Below are 23,761 nucleotides of genomic sequence, written 5' to 3' on the forward strand. Positions count from 1 at the left end.
CCTATATTCTCGTGATATGGCCAAAGTATACCAGTCTTAGTTTGGTCATCTTGGATTCTAGGGATTGTTCGGGTCTAACTTGCTCCAGGACCCATTTGTTTGTCTTTTTAGGACAGGGAGGAGAAGCTGACAGCCACAAGCAAAAATGTTCCCCCTCCTGTTTTAACCAAGAAAATATATTTCAGTGTTACTTTCAGTCACTTTATTTTTCAAACATGCCTCTTCCCCTCTGAGCCACACAAGAAATATGCTAGTAGTTCAACTCAGTTATAATTATATGTTTATTAGAATCCCTAAATTTGTAGACTCTTTCAAGCAAAAAATGTTGAAATCACATGCCATGGAAAACTAGGCTTTCATCAACCCAAAGCAGAGGCAGTTATGTTGTGTTCTCTTGCCTGCTTTCCATTTTAGGAGATTACTACATGTGGCTTTTAAACTTCGAGTACAATGGGAAGGAAGTGGCTTTGCTGAAATTCATTGCATGTCGCCGCAACTGACCTGTGCATGCCCTGTCCCCCACCTGTCCCTTTTCATTCACGGGGAAACCAGTGAATGATCTGGCAATCATGCAAGTCAGTAGATACGGATGTCACTCCCCAGGTAGTTGTGCTATTGCCAGTCTTGTGGTATCAGTGTTCCTTCCTCTCCTGTCCCCCTCACTATTCCAAAGCACTCTAATTGCCTTTTCAAATTTCTCTTATTATTTTCATTCTTTCTTTCTACCAATTTTTGAAGGGATTGTTCAGGACTGCAGAGCTACAGAACAAAGTGGGGAAAAACCTCCCAAAGCCCTAAAAGGTTTGCTGGGTAGGGCATTAAGCAGGGAGGCAGAATTAAGGAAGAGTTCAGGAAGAGTGTGATGGGGGTAGCAGCCCTGGTTGTGCAATTGTGAGAGGTGTGATGGCTGCTTAAAAGAAGCAAGTTTCCATTTTTTATTAAAAGTGTGACTGCTGCAAGAATGGGACCACATGCAAACCATGGCCTGGCTAATTTTGCAGTCTTTTGGCCCTGGGAGTGACTAGATTACTCAGTTCCTCCTGTTGTAAGGACATAGCATAACTACCTACACTGGGAGGAGATCTGTCTGAGTTAGTACAGTACTCTAGGATGTTCTCCTAGATGAGAACTGTGTTCACAACTGTGACTCATGAATACAGGAATGTGTGGGTACCTCTCAATCTTTCACATTCTAAACGCAAACCACCTGGAGTTTAAGAATGAGTTGTGCCTCCTCCCATTATAAAAACACAAGGAAAAATATGTTAGGGATTTAGCAAACCTCTTATTTATAAAATGCCTGCAAAAAGTCTGGCAGGGTTGTGTGCCTGAGACCTGAAAATATAATATTTAACTGCAGAAGAATAGCCCAGATGGACAAAGCTCAGAAGTGACCAATTACAAATAATGGGTTATATTTATTTATTTTGCTTTCCCAATACCAATGCCATGACTACACTACATCATGGCTGTAATGTTACAGTGGGTAACGTCATTCTTTTGCTAGTGTAACCACAAACTTTAATTATTTTTATAATTAAGGGGTGTGGCTTTGCTAAATGGTGGAAGACAGTACAAAGTGCTGCCTCATCCTCTGCTATGGGTGCTGAAGTGATGGAAAGGAAGAAGGGAAGAAGGTGTGTTTGGTATCACAAGTCAACATTAATACCATTCGGAAAAGTAGCTTCAGTAGGAAAACAGGTGGAGGAATTGCTCTTTTGGTTTCTTTATCTGTTAAAACTTAAATTCTTGGAATTTTTTTTTAAAATCCACACAACATTTGTCTTGTCATTGGACATCCAGAGGCAAGTCCCAGGGCAAACACAGCTAGTTTAGTTCTTTGGATTATTGAAATTATTTGCTCAGTTCCCTGCAATGTTAATTCAGGAAGTTATTCATGAGGTAGAGAGCAGAGGGAAGAAGGACCACCATGTTTTTCTTTGGAAATAGAAATTAATGTTAAGCCATCATTTGCTAAAGTTCCAATGGAAACCGATTTGGGTATATACATTTATGGATACAAACCCACTTCTTCAGATACAGCTAGTCTTAGAAATGCTGTTATTAATTCCTCCTTTTTATACTGCTAGAGACTAACATGGCTACTTCTTTGGATAAAGTGTTTTTAATTGTTATATTTTACTGTTGTCAACCGCCCGGATTGGTTTGCCATAGGGCGGTATATAAATAAATAATTATTATTATTATTATTATTATTATTATTATTATTATTATTATTATTACTACAGTCAGGGAAGTGTCAGCAAGTTATGTATAGTCAGTACTCTGTATTCACAGATTTATAATGTTCCATGTGTGTGTGTGTGTGTATTCCAAAAAGCAAAACTTGATTTTGCCCCTGTATTTAATGGGACTTCCATAGTGTGTGTGCATGGATTCCTGGAGCCAAACCCCAGCAGATAGCACGATATTTGGAAGATGTGACGAGGGAGAAATAAACCTAAAGCATGTCATGAATTGAAACTTGCCACACAGTGTCAATTCTGCAGGGTTGGTGACAAACTATACAACATTTTCCTCTCTTTGTTCTTTTCTCTTTAACTTCCCTCTTCATTTCCTGTTCCATATATTGCAGAAATCTTTTGGGAGGCCTGTTTTTACTTCATCTCTCTCCTGACTATCTTTTGGCTGTGCTGTTTCCTCTGTTTACATATCTTTCCACCCCACAGAGTGGTGGCTGCAGAGATAAGCACAGTCATGGAAAGGCTAGCAAAGGGTGTGCTATGGAAGAGGAAGTAACCAGATAATGCCCACCATACTCCCACTATTTAGCAAATATAATTTAGATATTCCCACCATACTCCCACTTACCGGCAAAGCCATCAAGTCATCAACCTTCCCTTTCCTTGACTTTTATCCAATCTCTAGCTTCTTTGTCCTCATGCTACAGTTGCAATTGTATGCCTTCTATACAGAAACCACAATGCCCCATATTCTGTACAGCATTTAGGACCCACAAATCCAAAACCCACAAATCACCTCCTTTCCTTCCTCCAGCTGATTATTTTATGAGAAGCCTTGCTAGAGTTATTTGATAAGAGCTATTCCACGCCAAATGCCTTTGTATGTTTTGCATACAAGTGGATTTTTATAGGAAAAAACTGATCCTAATAATAACCAATTCTCCTGAAAACATATATGGGGTAGCTGTGTTGGTCATGTATCAATATACAACAAAATCCAAAACCTACAAATCAATGCCTTTATTGAGCCAGTGCCAAAGCATAAAATGCACCATGCAAGCTTTTGAAATGTCACTTATTCATCAGGCAAAGAGATTAAAACCATACAGGAGGAGAAAGGTGACAATATTAAGCATCACGGGCCTACATTTTGTCTCAGATGTTACTCTCTTGTCAATTAAGATGGTATTGAGAGATATCATGTAAGCAGAATACAGTCCCTTTCTTGGCCATGTGAGGTCTAGAGACAAAGGGTAATAAAAGGCAGGTAATAAAATTTCAACTCCATTAGCAAGTTCTCCTGAGTACTTTTTTAATTAGAACTCCCAGAACTGAGATTTTGAGGATTGCAGTTTAGAAACTATTTCAAGCTCTGACATTATTCTGGGACTCCTACTGTCATCTGTGTCAAAGGTCACATGCAAAGTCACTTAACCAAGTCAGTTGGACACAGCTTATAGAATGTGAGGATCCAGCAAATGGGTGCTCATATTTTGATTGCATGAAGCTCTTTGGGTGACAAGTATGATTAAATGTGAATTTACTCCAAAGGGTGAATTATACAAAACATAGGATCACATGTGCAAATAACTGGAGGACTTTGCATCTACACTGAACCATCCCAGGCTATATGGCTTTCACTACTCGGTCATCAAGCTATCTGATATGGTATTCTAGTTTTATAACCTTCGTTTTCTCTGTCAAGCACATTCTTGTGTTCGCTTTATCAATGTTAATGTAACACATAAAATAGAACTTGGAGATTTGCCTGCTTACAGGAAGCAAAGGGAGGATTCTGAATTGCACACAGTAAACACATACTGTATACTTATCTGGCAAAGGCAAGAATGTTGCAGAACCAGATTGTCATTGTTTCTAGCTAGAGGCTCCTTCTCCTGTTTATCGATGCTCTCAATACAGAATTATACATACTGTAGTCTGAAAATTCTAAAATTGTATAATACAAATACGTTCTCAAAATTGAAAGGAATGCTGTAACACACTTTTAAACAAAATGTGACAGAAGTAATAGGCATGGTGCAATGCTTGGTAGCAATTAGTCACAAATATATATATATATGTGTGTGTGTGCATGTGTGTACATGCACCTTCATATCACCTGTTGATTTATGACAGCCCCATGAATTTCAAAGGACTTCCTTAGGCAAGGAATATTCAGAGGTAGTTTGCCATTGCCTTCCTCTGACATATAGAGGACACCTGCTATTCCATGGTGGTTCCTTATCCATGTACAGTATTAACCTACCATGCTTAGATTTCAAGATCAGATTGAATCTGGTCTCTTCAGAATATTTTGGCCCTTACAGTACATAGTTTTGTCGTTGTTGTGTGCCTTCAAGTCATTTCTGACTTATGGTGACCCAAAGGCTATCCTGTCACAGGGTTTTCTTGGCAAGATTTGTTCAGAGGGTGTTTTTGCTAGTGCAAACCTATCATGGGGTTTTCTTGGCAAGTTTCTTCAGTGGAGGTTTGCCACTGCCTTCCTCTGAGACTGAGCAAGTGTGACTTGTCTAATTTCTCCCAGTAGGTTTCCAATATCAGTGGGAGAGGAGGCTAATCTGGAAAGGCCTGCTGGAAGAGATACATTTTAACAGCCTTCTTAAAGGCTTCTAGAGTGGTAATGTGACAGATCTCTTCCGGCAGGTCGTTCCATTACCTAGGAGCGGCAGATGAGAAGGCCCTCTGGGTTACCTCAGCCCATCTGGTCTTCTTAGGCTGCAGTAAATTCTTCCCAGAGGACCTGAGTGTGTGGGGTGGATTGTGTGGAGGAAATCGCTCCTGCAAGTACAGTAGTCTGGACCCAGGCCATGTAGGGCTTTAAAGGCTATAACCAACACCTTGTACTGTGCCCAGAAACTAATTGGCAGCCAATGAAGAGATTTTAAGACAGGTGTTATGTGGTCGGCTCTGGATTTACCTGTGACCAGCCTGGCTGCCATATTTTGCACCAACTAAAGTTTCTGAACTTGGCACCGCATTGCAGAAATTGAGGCAAGAGGTTACCAGCTCATGTACCACTGTTTCAAGGTCACCCAGCTCCAAGAAGGGTCGCAGCTGGCCTATCAGCCAAAGCTGATAACAGGCACTCCTGACCGTTGCATCTATCTGTGGCGACAACAGGAGCGCCCCCAAGCTGCGAACACAGTCCTTCAGGGGAAGTGTGACCCCATCCAGAACAGATTGACAAGTACCTATAGCAAGTACCTCCATCTTGTCTGAATTCAGTTTGAGTCTGTTTTCCCTCATCCAGTCCATTACCACCTTAAGACATTCATTCAGAGGAGAGGAGAAATGCCTTCCATAGTCACTGCAGCAGTCTGAGACATGGAGAAACATATCTGGGTGTCATCAGCATACAGATAACACCCTGCCTCATGTCTCCGGATGATCTCACCCAGACTTGAGTCTACTTCCTCAGATGGATGTGGTGGAGTCTCCAGCACCAGTGGTGTCACTAGGGGTGTGTGGGGTGTATGGACAGCACCAGGTGACACTCTGAGGGGAGTGACACCACTGCTCCTCAAATACCTACCTTTTGACAGAAAAGGGCTGTGGCATTCTCCAACTTCCTTGTAAAGTGCTTTAGGAGATGGTGGGAGTAGCGTAAAACTCATTGGGAGGAGAAGGGAGAGGCCCCAGAATTTTAAAAAATTCAAATTTCAAATTTTTAAATTAAAAATTAATTTTTAAAAAAAATCTTTAAAAACATTACATTTTAACCAAATATTCACTATGTATATGTAAATACATTTAGGTTGAGCATATGATATTGCAATTTGAAGGCATAATTTTAATTTTACTAGTTGTTTATGTCACAACTATTAGCATTACATTCAGTGGTATACGGGAATTATGATTTACGAGTAACATTAGTATAAAAAACATTACAAAGAAGTCTGTATGGTGTGAAATGAGAGGGTGACACCATGAGTTACCGCATTAGGTGACACTAACCCTACTGATGCCACTGCCTGCCATATGCCTCTGAGGAACTAGGCTCAAGTCTCTGAAAGCTCATGCTACCAACTTCTATCTTTCAGTTAGTCTCAAAGGTGTTGCAAGATCCCTTTGCATACTAATTTTCCAGACTAACACAGCTATTTCTTTAAATTCTACCAGGCTAAAACATGGCTGCTTGTTAAATCTATGACCTGTTACAGACAGCCAAAATAAAGCTGCTTCGAGTCACAGTGGAGGTATGGTGTTTCAATGATGCATGCGTCCTAAGAGTCAAGAAGTTGCACCAAAGCCACGCTCCTGCCCTAAGGACTGGAGCATGGCTCTGGTGTGGCTTCTGGACTCTTAGGACGCATGCATCATTGAAACACCATACCTCCACTGTGACTCGAAGCAGCTTTATTTTGGCTGTCTGTAACAGGCCTAAAGTACACAATTGTTTATGTGTGATAAGGGGTCCCTCTTCTGGCTATATCTTATAGTACATAAGCTTTGTAAAAAGACAGTGAAAAGGAAGGAATGCTTTATACACCAGTGGTACTCAAACTTTACTCTCCCAGATATTTTCAACTTCAGCTAACTGAAGGGATTATGGAAACTGAGATCCAAAAGTTTGAGAACCATTGATCTATACCAATATTTATGTATTTTAATATTCCATCGGAAAATGTCTGAGTTGCTTTTTACAAGTCCACACAATATATAACAGCTCCTCCTTACACCAGAGTAATGAGCTGGTGATTTTGGGGAACGCTCATCATCCTTTTGTTTTGTTTTGTTTTGTTTTTGTTTCTTATCTAAATCAGGGAAGGGGGGTATGTGATTCTTCAGAGCACAACTTGGAAGGTTGCTTGTGAAAATTTATTCTTGCTCTATAAACCATTGCAAAAACCACTCAAAATATATGTCAGTATTAATGTTGCAGGAAGGCCTAGAGAAAAGATCGAATCTGATCTTGGAAGCTAAGCAGATTCAGTCCTGGCTAGTACTTGGATGGGAGACCACTAAAGAATACCATGGGTTGTAGGCTACATTTCAGCAAGAGGCTATATTTCAGCAAAAGTAAGAAACAGCAAAAACAAAGATTGTAAGCAAATTTGACCTAGGATCAAGAAATAAAGCAGGAGAGTGACTGACTGAATTTTGTGAGGCCAAGAAACACATTTATCAAGGAAGCCATGAGGTGACTGTATACTTGGACATCACCTGAAGGCCAATATGGAACTCAAACAGATGACATAATCAGAAGCAGAAGATGGAGAAACTCCACCCTCTCTGCAAAAGCAAGGATCAGGTTGTGGCACAGACTGTGCTCATATCTAAAATTAAAGCTAAAGAAGAATATTACACCAACCATCATACCAAAATACAACCTAGAGAACATCCCTGTAGAAATATTTCATGTGGCCCAGGCACAGTAGATATCACGGGAGTCTTCCTCCTGTGAAAAAGAAGAGGAAATGTATCAGTAAAGAGAACTGAAGCAGTAAAGTCAGTCCAGCCCTAGTGGGTCAAGTCTAGGTCAGGCCACAGGTGGTACACCATTACTGGAGAAACATCAAGGCCTGGAAATGTATACATTAGCATATTAAGCATATATGCACTTTGTTGTAAGTGTATAATTTGCTTGTCATTTACTGTGTGGGGTGATTTTGCTCACTCACAAAGCTGGCCCAAGAGCTTTGATTGCCTGAGGCAGAACACTAAATGACAACCTTCCTCCTTCCCAGCTCAAGATGCAAAGCAGCAAAATCCAGCAAACTTATTTTGGCACATGAGGCAGAAGAGTGAACAAACACCTCTCCTCATCCCTGGCAGTGAAAATACATTAATAGCAAAGTAAATAACTTTTTTTTGCTAATTCCTGAAACCCAAAGTCTTCAACCTGAGCCCCAAATGGTTGGGCTCACCATTGTTTCTCCATTGCTCTGTAAGAGTGAGAAATGAAACAAGCTTTTGGGGATGTCCTTCAGGGTATATTCAGTTAGTGTGGTTGCAATGTAGCTATACTCTAGTCCTGTTTTGCTGTGGGAGGAGCACACAATGAAACATGGCAGAGATTCTGTTGTCTTGTGTGGTAGAGTGTGTTCCATACATTTAAGTTAGACATAGAATCAGAGTTGGAAGAGACCCCAAGGGCCATCCAGTCTAACCCTTGCCATGCAGGAACACACAATCAAAGCATCCCCAACAGATGGCTATCCAGTCTCTGTTTAAACACTTCCAAGGAAGGAGACTCTACCACTCTTAGACGGAGTGTGTTCCACTGTCAAACAGCCCTTGCTGTCAGGAAGTTCCTCTTAATGTTGGAGTGGAATCTCTTTTCCTGTAGCTTGCATGCATAGTTCCAGGTCCTGTTCTCTGGAGTAGCAGAAAACAAACTTGTTCCCTCCTCAATATGGCATCCCTTTATGTATTTAGACAGGGCTATCATATCACTTCTTAACCTTCTTTTCTCCAGGCTAAACATAGGACATGGTTTCCAGACCGTTCACCATTTTAGTTGCCCTCCTTTGGACACGCTCCAGTTTCTGTGTGTCCTTGCTGCTTGATGTTCCCAGCCTAGCACCTAGCTGCAAGTACTGCAAGACCAGGAAGACCAGCAGTTAAATCCTTTAGATAAACCAAATATTGTGCTATTTATTCTGGGAGTAGTATCAAAAAACATTATCTGAAAATGCCAAAGGCCCATCCATAAGCTCCAGGTAAGCAAACTCTGTCAACTCTGATGACCCCTTGGCTTCATGGTAAAATACATGTCTCAAAAGCAAAGCATTTGAGCATGTAACCCACATAATGGAAAGCCATGAGAAACCTGGCAGGAAAAAAAGTGTCAAAACTTATCTGGCAGGTTTCTTGTTTGTTCGTTTGTTTCAACTTTTTTAGGTACTTTTTATCATTTGCACATAGGTGTGGATCATCTGACACAGATGTGTCCTGCCAGATGTTAGCTGACTGCAAAACTCCCATCACCCTTAATCACTGGCCATATAGGGTAGGTTTGATGGGAACTGTAGTGAGAGCTTGAAAATGTTATATTTTTAGTATAACTTCGAACTCCATCAAAGAGTATAGCCAATGGCCATGCTGGTTGGGAATTCTGAGGTTTGTAGTCTAAAACTTAGCTCTCTCAAGCTTAGTTTTTGATCTAACATCAGGAAGGCCATGTGTTTCTCTTCCTGTAAAATAAAAATATACTTTTGGTACTTAGTTTTTTGTGGGTTTTTCAGGCTATGTGACCATGTTCTAGAAGAGTTTATTCCTGATGTTTCGCCAGCATCTGTGGCTGGCATCTTCAGAGAAGCACTCAAATTCACACTTTTGGTACTTGTTTGTATGCTCTTCCCCAAGCCAGTTTCTCAGCACAAACTCACTTACCTGCCTTATGTTAAGTCCAGAACTAGGTACTCTGTCATGCTTCATTTCTTCTCTAGGGTTTCAGAAAGAGTTGTTACCCAAAATGCTGGGGTCTTGGGAGGGCACCCACAAGTGACTTCAATGGGAGGGGGGCTTGATTTAACTCAATAGGAAGCAGTGGGAGGGCTTGGTTAACTCTTAAAGACCAGGAATTCAGCCTATGTATAACAGTTCCAAACCCAAAACTCCAGACAGCAGCTTCTAAATTAATTATTTTATTTATAACAAGGAGAAATCAGCTTTCACTCAAAGGCATTCATTCACACATGCAGAAAAGAACTGATGATATAAAAGGTGGTAGTTGATAGCAATTTCAGAGGGTTTTTAGCAGAAGGTAATATGATACTGGATTCTGGCTCAGCATACAGCAGGGACCTTGTGCTGAAGAGTCAAGAGAGAAACAGGTAGAGTGTTTGTTTGTGTACAGCCAAGACTTAATTGGTGCTGCCCCAAACAGGCATATTTATAAGGAGAAAGGAACCTAAGGCAGTTTCGCAAGAATTGAAAGGATTTTTTCCAGGAGGAAGAAAAACTATTGGTTTGGAGGAAATGGCAGAGTAATCAAGCTAGATCTCTCATGCAAAATATGTCGTCTCCAGAGGGAAATGCCCTTTGAATCCCCACCTTTTGGCAAGTACTGGGTGCATTGCACTCCGTCACTCACCTGTGTGAAGGATTATGCAGATTCCAGCCTCAAAAGACCTATCCTGTCTACATATGCTAGTTCTCGCAAGCAAAGTCTGCCAGATCTCCATGTTTGGATGGGCTATTTTTCTTGCATTGAGACACCTCTGGTGGTGATGTGACCAAAGATCCCTTTCAATATCAAGCTGATATCACAGTTGACTAGGTGTGAAACCAATCCATGGTATAATAGACTCTTCTCCATCACCCGGCCATTGCTAGGGATTGAAACTGGGACTTTCCACTGTGTTCTGCCAGTGAGCTATGTTTCCCCTGTGTTACCTGCATGCATACAAGGTCATCGACACAGCATCAGACTCAGAAAACTGGTATGACTAATGTTGGTGTCACCACTCTGCTCCTACCTTTGTACCCAGGTGGGGGGAGAGTTGTGAACATGACTGGGCATTGCAACTGGGTTTGGAAATACGTTTGCTTGAGAGGATATCTGTGAGCCTGTTACTGTATTCCTGTTACAGCATGTTTCACCACCAGGAGGGGGTTGGTCACACATTGCAAATAACTGCACTACACTCTTATAGTACTGCTATTCCACGTTTACTGCTCTGGCTGCCTCCTGTGGCATTCTGGGATTTGCAGTTTAGAATTTAGAATTTTCAGCCAGAGAGCTCTTGGGAACCCCAGAATGCAAAAGAAGGCAGCTAGAGCAGTAAAAGTGGAATAGCAGCACTATAAGAGTGTAGTGTAATAATCTCCATCATCACTCATCACACTGCTCCCTACTATGTCAGAATCTCCTCTGTTGGGGTGTGGGTGGTCTGCCAGTCTTAACAGGTAAGTGAGAAAGGAGCTCTATCAGCTCTGCTTCCTGGTACAGGATCTCAGTCATTAATTTGCAACAATTTTGAAAGCACTACACACATAATAATGATATTAAAAATAATGTACACTCCTGTTGAAAGACTTTCTGCTGTGGCTAATTTACAATCAAAGGAGTGGGTAGTAAGCAAGAAGGTCTTTGCCAGTGAAAAGATTTGGTGCATCCTAAGTCAGGTGTGGGAATTATGCAGCCCACTTTTGGTGGACTGCAAGTCCCACCACCCCTAGACAGCATTGTCAATGGTGCAAAATGCTGGGTGTTGCAGTTGAACAACATCTGGGGTGCTGCGTGTTTCCCCCCTGTTGCCCCATAAGCAGTAGGGACAGAAGATATAAATGATTTCAAAAGTGTTTGTTAAACTATCAAAGTAGCTAGCAAACAATTCTATGTCAATACACATGGGGGAGCCACACTCCAAACCAAATTTTCACTTGTGTGCACATGTACTTCACCAACATTATTCTAACACTTAAGTATTTGTGCTGTTGTCCTGTCTTTCCCAGTGAGGATTGTGCCCCACCAAAAACAAAACGAAGCAAACCCCTGAACTAATGATGTAGTTGCATAGGATGCAAACAATGTCCTCCAGTTTAATCCAGTGGCTACAGAAAGATCAAATAGGGACCCTGGAACTCTTTTTAAAATGTGTGTGAAGGAAAGGGGAATAAATCAAACCAGTTGCTATTAATTTTCCCTACTAGCAGGTTTTGCCATTTTATGTAAGGGAAACCCTTTTACTATACCATTATATAAAGGGACTTGAACATCCACAGATTTTAGTATCCATGGTGGGAGGGTGTCTTTGAATCAAACCCCAGTGGATAAAGGACCCACTATACTTACAGCAGAAGGGCAAATTACTTTTTTAATCCTGTATCAATGAAACATACTTAAATATGAGACTTTTACAGCAGAACGTGTACATCCATATGCCCTCCATTAGGTTAGTAAGCATGTATAGGACACATTGTAGGCACCCTTTATTATTCCTGGGAGGGTTCAGTAACAATAACTGTTAATATTTCTAGGCATAGGAGTCTTGGTGATCTGATTTTGCCATATAATTTCTGAGTGGAGGGCTCACTTCCCAGCCTGGTCTTGGGATGGCTCAAGCCTCTCTTCACCACCTTCATTCTGGAGCCCATTGGATAAACAGTCTTTTGACCAGACAATGGTAATAAAGACAGTTCATTCAAGTGGAGTGCTGTATACTGTAAAGGACAAGGCATGATCATCTTATGGATATCATTTTGTATGTTTATTTCCTAGTGAAGCCGTATTTTGGCAGCAGTTTCTCCAATGAAAGAGGATTGTTTGTCCCAAAATTTATGTATTGCAGTGAATTTTCCTGTGATTATTGGCAGAGGAGATCTTTAGTGATACTCCTGTCCATTCAGCCTCTATGTGTTTCAGTCAGATAATAATATAGAGAAAGCTCTCTTTTCTCTTCTGAACTGTGATGCTGTTAAGCACTTCACCATAAAAGCAAAGGTGCATTAAAATCTTATGAAGTCAAAGGCATGATGCACTCACTGCTTACTGGTTAACATATTGGGTCAAGGTTGGAGTGAGCCAGGTTCAAATTCCTATTTGTTCATGAAGTTGGGTTCCCTATTGGGCCAGACAGTTATTGATTCTTAATCTGGCCTACCCTGCAGGGTAGTTGTGCAGAGAAATGAATATGCTACTCTGTACTCTTTAGGGACCAGATGGTATAGAAATGTAACAAATAAGGTGAAGCACTACATCTTCTTCTTCTGTGTTTGTAGCTGTCATATTCCCTGTGGCTGGCTTCCTAGCAACTAATTGGATTTCCGTCCTTGATGTTTTAATGAAGCCATGCCTTTTCTATTCCCAGCTCCTTACTGAATGTGTTCAGGGAAGCCATCCAGGCTCAGGCAGGGCACCTGGGAAAAGATGCATACACCTGTTGACTAATAACAAGCTGTCACAAATAAAGTAAAAGCCATTGGTGATTTCCTTCTAGAAGCTCAGGGGATATTGGCAAGCTAGGGTGGAACACTCTGGATATAGTTAGATATACTCTCTACCAGCTTGGAACAATACTTTAATTTGGAACAGACCTGAACCGGAACAGGTAGGGGAATGCCTTAATGTTGCATTTGAATGCTCTTGCTATATGCATTTCTTTCCTTCTTCCTTCTAAAGAGACTTCACAGTCATGGTTTAGGACTGAATACCCAGCACTCAATGAATCCAAAGCATTGAGATTTTCTTCTGGATTAATGTGTAAAAAGTGTTCTCCTAAATAAGCATTATAAACAATAGCGGGGTGCATTTGATGATCATATTGAGATCCACAGGGATTTGAACCCTATCTTTTCCTTATTGGGAGCAACTGTGTTCATCCCTTTGTAAGGAGGAAATGACCGCATTTTGAGATTGTTTGTGCAAAGTTGCCCTAAGTCTTTGCCTCTTCTCTCCTTGTAGTATGCCAACACAACTAGAAGGTGCGATGGATACCTTAATCAGGGTCTTTCACCATTACTCAGCAAAAGAAGGAGATAAATATAAACTCAATAAAGGAGAACTCAAACAGCTCCTCACCAGTGAACTTACGGATTTTCTTTCGGTAAGATGGAGTTATCATCTTGAGCCTTTTCTGCTGACTATTTATTGGGAAGGTGAACTGAGGAGGGGAATAGCTATTGGGCAACCCTTGAAGAATGTTTTATGTGCCATTTGTTCATCCAGACAGGCAATAAAGCCTTTTCTGTAAAAGCAGCTGAACTGTGTGCACAAATAGTCACTATATTATGTTCCATCCAGGGGAGAATGTAAGATGGTAACCAAACAGGGCTCTTGGTTGCATTATTATTAAGAGGCTTAGCAGCCAGCCTTGTTATAAGATTTTGATGTGTATATAGACTGTAGTCTGTAAAAATTATTCTTGGGTTAAAGCTCCTAGAATCCTTCAACCAGCATGTCTATAGTCCAAAAAAGTAACCCTTGCACATTCTTGCACTTACATTACATTTTCTCTACTATCTGGTGTAGAAGAACTCTATGAAATTCTGCCCTCCAAATGAAATTTTCTTTCAGTCCCTAACACTGCAGTATCTTTCAGCTGAACATTTAAAAACAAAGTTTAGGCACCCCAGTAAAAAGGACAGGCAAAGTTATGAAGGGAATGCAAATAGAGCAACTATAAGAATTGTAGGTATGAATGGTTTTCTATGTCTTACTCCCTGCAGTGTTAGAAATTTGAAGACTGATGGAAAATTTCATTTGGAGATGCAGAATTCTTATTGTTGGCAGAATATCCTGCTTTTGTCCCTCTTCTGCTGTAGCTATATATCTCCTTCCGCTCTCTTGGAAATTCAAAAGACATAGAACCACTATAGAAAAAGTCAGTATATAATGGTCCTCATTGCTGTGATGCTGCCAAGTGGAGGGATAGGCTAGAGATTCATAAGGGATTTGGTAATTTCTATGACAGCCATAATATCTCCAGACCACTGGTGGGCTGATGTTGGTCATATGAGATCTACTTCTATTTTGTTTTCCTTTAACAGCTGCAATCCCTTTACTGTACTGATATGTGAACTAAAGGAAGAGTTCTAGTCTTAGGTTAAGTCCTAAGTGAACTGTAGGAACCTTGTTGGTTAGTCCCAACTGGTATTGGGCTGTCCGGTCAATTGTTGAATGGTCAGTGAACGCAAAGTAAATCCAATTGATTCAATTGCTTTACTTTAGGTTAGGTCTAACAATGGGATTTAGGTTACAGGGCGTTAGGTTCTTAACCTTAAGAAGTGGCTTTTTGTTTCTCATCAAGATGTCTGTAAACCAATATTGTTTCCCAAATATCTCAGTAACTCAAAAAGTTGCCTCTTGTTAAACCATAGGTGATTGTATTCCTTGCCTGATCTCACCAAACTCTAAGCTGTAGAATGGGGCTATTGCAAAATTATGAAATCATTTATACACAGAAATGTCTTACAGAAGTTATCCATACAGAGTTTTATTCTGTTTATTTTTCCCCCTGTTATTTACTTATTGGCCAGTCTTCAGAAATAGTGATCAGAATGGCTTGTAATAAAACAGCAAGAACACAATTGCAACACAGCACAGCTTGTGCATCACAATGAACACACAGCAGGCAATAAGAAGTCCAGCATAAAAACAGACATAATGACAATCAACAAAAACAAAAGTAACAATCAAATACAAAATTTTTCACTTGGTACAGAAAATAAAATAAAAAATGGTACCAGGAAAGCTGGTTTTGTAAAGGTGGGATTTTAACAATGGGGTGGCTTGAATAAGAACATCAGCTGCCTGAAAATGTTTCACTTTATTTCATTTTCTCCATTCTACTGTGAAAGGGATTCCACCCTATAGTCAGAGAACAAATAAAAACCAGGTACAGGTTATGCTAAACACACCAATCCCTTCTTCCTTGCTTCAACCTCCCTGATTTCTCCTTGTGTGGTCTGCTGTCCAATTCTTAGTGGTGTTTTACACTTGGGAATATAACTTGCATCTTTCCCTTCATCAAATTCCTCCCCCAATATTTTTTCTTACATGCTTTTCTTTGATGAAAATAGGACCACTTTGCATACTTACCCAACGATGTGGCAAGTATGTGCGTCAGCTAGCTCTGTGATGACTGAATGTGGTAAAATAGTCATGAGGAATTTGGCAGATGCAACTCCATACAACAGTTTTGCTGGGTCATGGTGCTCTAAGCAAATGCATGCTATTTGTTTTTTTAATTTGTATCCCATCTTTCCTGAGAAGTGGGAACCAAGGTGGGTAAAAGAAAATAACAGTATAACAGCAGCATAGTTTAAAAACAGGAAGAAATGAAACACCAACAGTTGCAATCTTACAACACAATTAAATTGGTAATAACATTAAAAAAACAAGTTAAAAACAGCTTTAAAAGCACAATAGTTAGAAATAGAAAAATACTTAAGTACAGCATTTTCCCATTAAAATCTCTGGCTATGATGAACCAAATTGAGCGCAGGTACATCCAGACCCTTCCTATTCACTGTGCCAACCATCTCACTCTATTTTATTCCTTTATAAAGTTCTACCATCTTGGATCACCCATAGTCTTCTCAACTAAGTTTGGGGCATGAGACACAATAGTTTTTAAGACAGCTGAGAGATTTTTGAGAAACCATCTCATCCCATGGTCTACAGACAAGTTGTTGCTGGGTTTTGTTGTTCTTTTTCTTTTGCAGGGTGGGGGAGCACTGTCACTTACAGCTAAGCTGTGTTTCAGGTGATGAAAACATGCAAATCCTGTCAACCAGAGAGAAAAGTGAAATGAATGTATACACTGTAATCTGCAATTCTTTTTTCAATTTTCATTTAGTTCTCTGTGGGGATAAAAAACAAGATCTGACTCCAGGCTTAAGCTGCTCTGCCAGCCTTCTGGGAAGAAAGTACATCATGTTTGAGTTCTCCTGAGCACACTGCTAGGGCTAAGCAAACATGTTATAATTTCTAGTTGTCATAGCTATGTTTGAGCCAAATCCCTTCTGTAGATCAGACAGGACCCATATAAATACTGAGTATATAGGACATGGAAACTTTTGGAAAACCTCTGCAATAAAGTGCATAGGAAATTGCAGAGTTTGAATGCTTGGACTACAAGTCCTAGAACCCCCCTGCCAATATGGCCAGTGAAGGTTATGGCAGCTGTAGTCCTGAAAGTAACTTATTTAACGACCATGGTAATCAAAGCTTCTAACTGGTTGTACAAAAATAATACTTTCCAAGTTCTGGGGAAGTGGCCAGAGTGCTGTGGCCTTTTTCTTTACTTTGTATCCAGTTGTTCAGTTGAAGAATGTGCAAATTGCTGTGCTTTACCTAATCCAGGTCCATCTATTTCAGTGTTTTCATCCCAACATTTTATAGCCAGATTTGTGAGCCAGATAAAGCTCACAAATACATCCTGAAACTGATGGCCATCCTTGTTTGTTCTCATCATCTGGTACCAGCACCCATGTATGTAGCATGGTGGCAGAGCACATACGTTAGATGAAGATGGTTGCAGCATCAATCTTGGCCTCTCCAGTTAGAAGGAGCAGGTGATGTGGAAGGCCTGAGACCCTAGAAAACTGCTGGCAGTCAGAGAAGATATTATTGAGCCAGATGTGACAAAAGGCAGATTCCTATGTTCCTCAGTGATTCTGTTTAGTTATTGTAGCCAACACTGAGATGAAACTCCATTGATCATAGAATGTAAGTCAGTTATGTTCAGATGCTTGAAACCAACAATGGATACTGTATCTTCATATTGCTAAAGCTTGGTTGTAAAGACACTTTGGTTGTGAAGCTCCCACTCTAACTCTAAAGTACGATCCTGAATTCACTAAAGATCAAGGTGGGGCAGGGTAGGTCATAGAGCAGTGGTGGTTGGTTGCCTTCATGTGAGTGGGGTGGTGAATTACCTCTGAATGTCCAAGGTTCTGAATCCTATCCCCATTCCACTGAAATGAAAGACACTAGCTGTCAGTGTCATAGGATCTTCAGCGCTCAGAAATTCATTGTCAGTTCTGGGGCCAATTGCTGTACCAGATACTCAGTACAATAAGAGGTCATTTTCATTAATGATGTAAATAAAACCACTCCAAAACAGCACATTAATCACACTGCCACTTAGATGTAATAAAAGCTAATAATACTGTATTTTGTCACTGATTAACCTATTATGGACCTCACCATCAATGTCAACATTATATCTGCAACATGAACACTGCCACCAAAGAGTCACTGTTGTATGTATGAGTAGAAACATATGTACTCTAGACCTATGTATTAAATGAGCTGTAGCTGAAATGGTGTCTGAATGCCAGCCATAGGTTTCCTTCCTAGCTGACATCTTCTAATCTTTCTCTTGATTCTGTCATCATCCTTCTCTGCTTCCCTTGGACTTTGCATAGTCTGAGGGTGCTTCCCCCTTGTCCTCAAGGGAATTTCACTTTTCTCTATCCCGTTGCTTCTTTAGTTCATCCCATAATGTTGATCACAACATTATTTCCTTCTTACCTCAGTTTGGGTTGACATGGTTAATATCCATGCAAATAGCCATGAGATCAGAGTGGGGTTTGGAATAAAGCTATGCCTCCAAAGCAGAGGAAAGAGATATTCTTTTAAACTGCTTCAACTTATTTATTTAACTGTTTTTTAAAAATTTATTAAAATGCATATATCCCTCTATATGTCATACAGTCTCAAGGTGACATACAATAAAATTAGTTTAACAAATGTAAACAACATGGAAATAGTCTAAACAGACTAAGACCATATTACCATGGTTTGCTCTTTAAACAGTGTAAATCATAATGCATGTGCAGATTCTGATAAAATCAATTGGGTCCCAACAGATTTAAGAAGCAGTCATGTCTGTACTTGACACTAGTATTTATGCCACTCAGAGAAGAGCAGTTGTGAGTGTGTATGAGGATGTGGACCACACCAGATGCCACCTTGGGGAATTGAACACCAAGTGGGGCAGTAACTCCCATCTGTCCAAGAGCCCCCCTCCACCAGCCAAGACACCTCTGATGTCCATTGGCTGTGGCCACTGGTGGAGGTGGGATGTTGCTGGTGCCCAGTAGCTCCTTCTGGGACTGGCGCACCTGCTGGTTGAGTGAGAAAGGGCATTGCCTCCCTCCATTGCCAGCCATGCCAGACCAAGCATGGAGTGCTGGGTGGTAAAAGCACTGGCCCCCTGCCACCACTGCAGAGATAGACTGGCTGGAGGAGGAGGTATTTGGGTGGTGTGCAAGCTAGGGAGCGCTGGGGTGACACCAACCCTAGTGATGGCACTAGGAAAGAGGCACTCTACATACTTTTCTACCTGGAAAAAATGTAGAGTTTTGCCCATCACAGACTATTATCTGCTCCTCCACTTCAGCATTTGAGTGGTACCTTTTCCACCCAAAGTTTTTCAGGAAAAGCATATTCATGTCCAGGCTCATGGAGGCATCCCACATGATTATATAAAATGGATGGCCCAAGATTATGTAGAGGAATACTGGTCAATATCTGGAAATCTTCTTTTTCTTTAAGTGCTTCCTCCAGTCTGGAGTTGCATGGTGTTTTATTCACAGGTTGATTGGAACTCCTGCTGACTCTAAATATAGCCTCCTATCTTTCCTGAGCAGAGGGACTGGGGAGAAGTGCCTTCGTTCCAGGACACATTATCAGTGCTGATATGATTTGTGTTCCTCTAGTTTGTTCCTAAATTATTCTCAGCTAAAATTCTTGCATTGAAAAAGAAAAGAAAGATCTGATATATAACTAGCATTCTCCAGCCCATTAATCCTAAAAAGCACTGCACTCTTCAAAATTGGCAGCTCCATAAAAGGGGAAAGAAAGGGGAAGAAAAATGAAGCTGTCATCAGTTTTCTTGGATTGAAGGCTTTTTTTTTTTTGGTCTTGTGTACCATCTTAATAAAATGTCTCCATGGTGGTCTAATCTTCAGAGTAATCAACGAGTGGAAGATAGATGTGTCTTCAGATCTCTGCAGATTAGGCAAAAAAAAGTAGATTATACTTGTTTTAAGTGCAAATTCACAAGTGAACTCGTACCTTCACCGCCTTGAGTCCCTATATTGGGAGAAAGGCAGGATATAAGAAAATCATAATACATTGGCAGTCTTACATATGACATTTTACACATACATGGATTAAAACCCCTTTCATATCTGTCAAGATTCTAATGTGAACAAACAAAAAAACCCCCCCAAGATTAGCTAGAATGCTAATTCAGATTGCAAATGCTTCTTTTCTACTTTCTCTTTCACATGAACAATCATCATAATTAGCAGAAGAAACAGGCCCATATTTAAGCATCACATAAATACTAGTGTCAAGTACTGACATGACTGCTTCTTAAATCTGTTGGGGCCCAATTGATTTGCCTTTCTCCCAATATAGGGACTCAAGGCGATGAAGGTATGAGTTAAGTTCACTTAATGACATACACATACAGAAATCACACTACATGTGTAAGATGAATTATTCACCATGATGCAACAGACATATTCTGCTGTCAGGGGTGGAAGCACAGTTGCACATACTGCAACATTGTGCATTGTGGTTGTGTATTGTGCACTCCAGCTGCACATTGCATTTGTGCATTGCTCATTACAGAAAGGTATCCAGTCATTAATATTTGATATTCATTGTTGCTGTTTTGCATGAAGCTTGTGTAGTGCTGGCGTAGCGTGTTTGCATGTGAATATTTACCCTATGCTGAAGGATGTTGGACTGCAGGCACATGTATACCAGTACTACTCAAAGTGGTAGTCCATGAACTAGTGCTTGTCTATGTACTATTGGCTGCTAATCTTTGGTGAGTTTCCAGGAAAGAATGCAAAGTTGTACTCGGTACAAATATACTGCTGGTTCCTGGCACACTGGGAAAAAGAAATTTGCCATTCCCCCACATAGATGAGATGAGACACCTCCAAGACACCCATCCTTTATTGCTTTGCACAGTTCCTCTACACTTATGGCTGTAGCCTCCTTGACAAATTTACACAAGCCCTCTTTGGTTGTTGCTCACCATGTTTTCTTCAGCTTTGGTGCAGTGGAGCACTGAGCCCCATTCTCTCCACTGCTGCCTTCTTCACATGGAAAGTGGTGCATCTGAAGAGAAGAGATTCCTGTTCATATGGAGATCTCTGTATAAGAAATTAGCCTGGAAAATCAGAATAAAGAGCTCTTGAGCAGGTAGGAACTTCTCCACTTTATCTGTGTCACTTTCCACCTGAGGAGAGTAATCATGGAGGAGGGCCTAGATGAGTGAGAAATGGCTGAACAAGGCTAAAGGCTGTGCAGTAAACTTGGCAGTAGGGGAGTTGTGGGTAGCGCATTTGCTTTGAGAAGCTTGCCTGTTCATTCCTCAGTATCTTCAGCTGGAATTGGAAAGATGATCGCTTCAGAGCCTTGTTTCCAGAGAGCTACTTCCAGCCAGTGTTGACAATAATGGATTAGATCAGTGATGGCGAACCTATGGCACGCGTGCCAGAGGTGGCACTCAGAGCACTCTCTGTGGGCACATGTGCCATCGTCCCAGCACAGAGTTTGCCAAAGTTTGTTACTAGAAAGCCAGAGGGACATGGCACTTTGCAATAAATTAGTGGGTTTTGGGTTGCAGTTTGGGCACTCGGCCTCGAAAAGGTTCACCATCACTGGATTAGATGGTCTGAATATAAGGTAGCTTTGTATGTACCTAACAATTATAACAGAGATTTAGGGTGCATCTACACCAGCTGCTTAATTTGGGGCGGTTCTAAAGCATTATGCCCCAGTTTAGCCCAATACCAATCATGATGGCAACCACATACACCAGGCCAAATCCAGTGCAACACCGCATTGGTTGGACACACAGGCAAGCTGGGCAGACACTGCATCAGCCCTGGACAAGTGATCAACAAGGATCTGGGCACCTGTTTCTCAGCAGAAGCAAAAGCAGTGATACACCAGACAGGCTTTCCATGAAGTTCCTGACTGCAAGAAAGTGATGGCATCAGTTCCAAATTAGACCATCCACTTTCCCTGGTGTGCTCATTGCAATGAAGGAATATGGCACAGTTCTTGATGTGTGGACAACTACATCAGGCCAAATCAAACCACACACAAAAAGAGCCTGGGGTCAATCCAGGGTTTCCAGAAAACTGGGATTTCCTTTGACTTTGCTTAGTTTGGAGCAAAGTATTCATATATCATCAGGATTGCCAGGACTGGCTTCAGGGTGAGTACAGCATATTTCACCAGTGTACACAAGCCCCTGGTTTAATAAAGATAATGGATGTTAATAATGGCATTTATCTTTAGTGAATTAACTGAAAAAAATCAGGCTTCACCAGTGAAAATGCAATCCTATATGAACTTACCTAAGGATAAGTCCCAGTGAATTCAATAACTTTTTTTTTCATATGGATAGACACTCTTTCTACTTTTGCTCCATTTCACTTTCATATGTGTTCACTAACTAGCCTAGCTCCTTTTTTAAATTAAAAAACCTCTTTATTATAGATTGGTGTAAAAGTGGGACAAAATGGGGTCATCACTGATGTTCATTCTGTCTCATTTTTACATGAATTTATTTATGGTATCAATTAATTTTTAAAATATAAATATTTGTAGTATTTTGTACACATTTGGCCCTGAAGTATTTTCATTCATTTTTTGAGCTGAAGAATCTATCACAAAATTCAGAACAATGGGTGGGGAGGGGCAGAACTTCCTGAGAGGTTGCTGCACCACGTGTTAATCCGTGAAGGATGATTCACATAGAGATGCAATCTGAACAAAATCCATGAACATTCATTTGTGATTATACAATCCATGATTTCATTGTTAATCATTTTAATCTGTTAGCCTAACTGAAAACTTCTTGATCAGCCGGAAAGTTGTCTTCAGTCAGTTAGACAACAGCGTTATCAGATTTTCCTCGTGGTGAAAAATGTAGAAAAGATACTTTTTTGGACTACAGCTTTCAGAATTCTCTAGCCAGAGTGACAAATGGATATTATACTCCAAAAACATGATGTTTCCAAGATCTGGAAAAATGTGTTGTGGCAAGATCCATTTACAAGAGGCATCCCCTCTTCTTTCTTATGCAGGGGGTTATTTCTTTGTATATCGTGCCTGTTGGACCATATGTCTGTATAATTTATAAACAAGATATACTTTTTTCTTTCTGGGGTAGTTTCCTTCATTGTTCCATTTATATGCAGACACACTCAGTTGTCAGCAATTTATTTGAGAGAGAAGAGCACATTAACATTTAGCTTTTTAAAATTAAAATGTTGAAAATATTAGAAATAAACATTATGTTTTTAGAAAGCCATCATTTTGTTAAGTCAAATAGAGACTGAAAAAATTGCTATGGCAGGGGCAAATGTAAAAAATTTAAATGGTGTAACTAGAGGGTGCACAGACCTTCAAGGAAATACAAGCGAACTCTCAAAGGTAATTGCCACTTCTCAGAAGACTCACTAACCAATATCCGACAGTATGCCAAGATATATATTAATATCTGTTTTTGCCTTTGTAGTGTCAAAAGGATCCACAGTTGGTAGATAAGATTATGAAAGATCTTGATAGCAATAAAGACAATGAGGTGGATTTTAATGAATTTGTGGTCCTGGTTGCTGCCTTGACAGTCGCATGCAATGATTTCTTTGAGGAGCAAATGAGGAAAAAGGGAGAATAGGCACGGTAAGTGGTACACATTTAATTATCACTCTGTAGGACATCTTTTATAGCTAATGGCTAATCTCATTGGACCAACTAAGAATTTAGATATTATAAAATTATTAGGAAAGTTGTTCTGCTGACACTCTCAGCTTTCCTCTTTCTTTTTGTATAGAATGGTTTTCCAAATCTAAAATGCTTAAGATTTAAAGAGGAAGGCACTGGAAACACAATACTGTGTAAAATATGAGCAGTTGAAAAGTCCAGTTGTTTAAGCCAGACAAGTAATTATAGTAGTACCATTTAATCCCAGTCACTTTACTCCTTATCCTGGTGCAAAGGCACCTGGAATAGAAATAATGTCTTGTATTGGTTAGGAAAAAATTTAAATAAGTCAGGAAAAGGAAAACTATGGCCTGCAACTAATTTGTATTCTTCTCAATTG

General features: G+C 40.4%; 1 protein-coding gene across 1 annotated transcript; it reads left to right on the forward strand.

Annotated features, from left to right (window-relative positions):
* The first annotated feature begins 13,576 nt into the window (after positions 1–13,576).
* On the forward strand, positions 13,577–23,335 carry S100Z (S100 calcium binding protein Z). The gene is made up of 2 exons (XM_042454489.1): positions 13,577–13,717; positions 23,177–23,335. Exons 1-2 carry the CDS (start codon positions 13,577–13,579, stop codon positions 23,333–23,335), a joined length of 300 nt encoding a protein of 99 aa, XP_042310423.1.
* The last annotated feature ends 426 nt before the right edge of the window (positions 23,336–23,761 follow it).

Source organism: Sceloporus undulatus, chromosome 2 (assembly GCF_019175285.1).
Source record: "Sceloporus undulatus isolate JIND9_A2432 ecotype Alabama chromosome 2, SceUnd_v1.1, whole genome shotgun sequence".
Classification (NCBI taxonomy): Eukaryota; Metazoa; Chordata; class Lepidosauria; order Squamata; family Phrynosomatidae; genus Sceloporus; species Sceloporus undulatus.

Excerpts from the sequence above, each read along its gene's own strand:
- S100Z (XM_042454489.1), top strand. The coding sequence starts at position 13,577 with ATGCCAACACAACTAGAAGGTGCGATGGATACCTTAATCAGGGTCTTT. Across the intron at positions 13,718-23,176 it reads AACTTACGGATTTTCTTTCG|TGTCAAAAGGATCCACAGTT; the intron begins GTAAGATGGAGT and ends TTGCCTTTGTAG.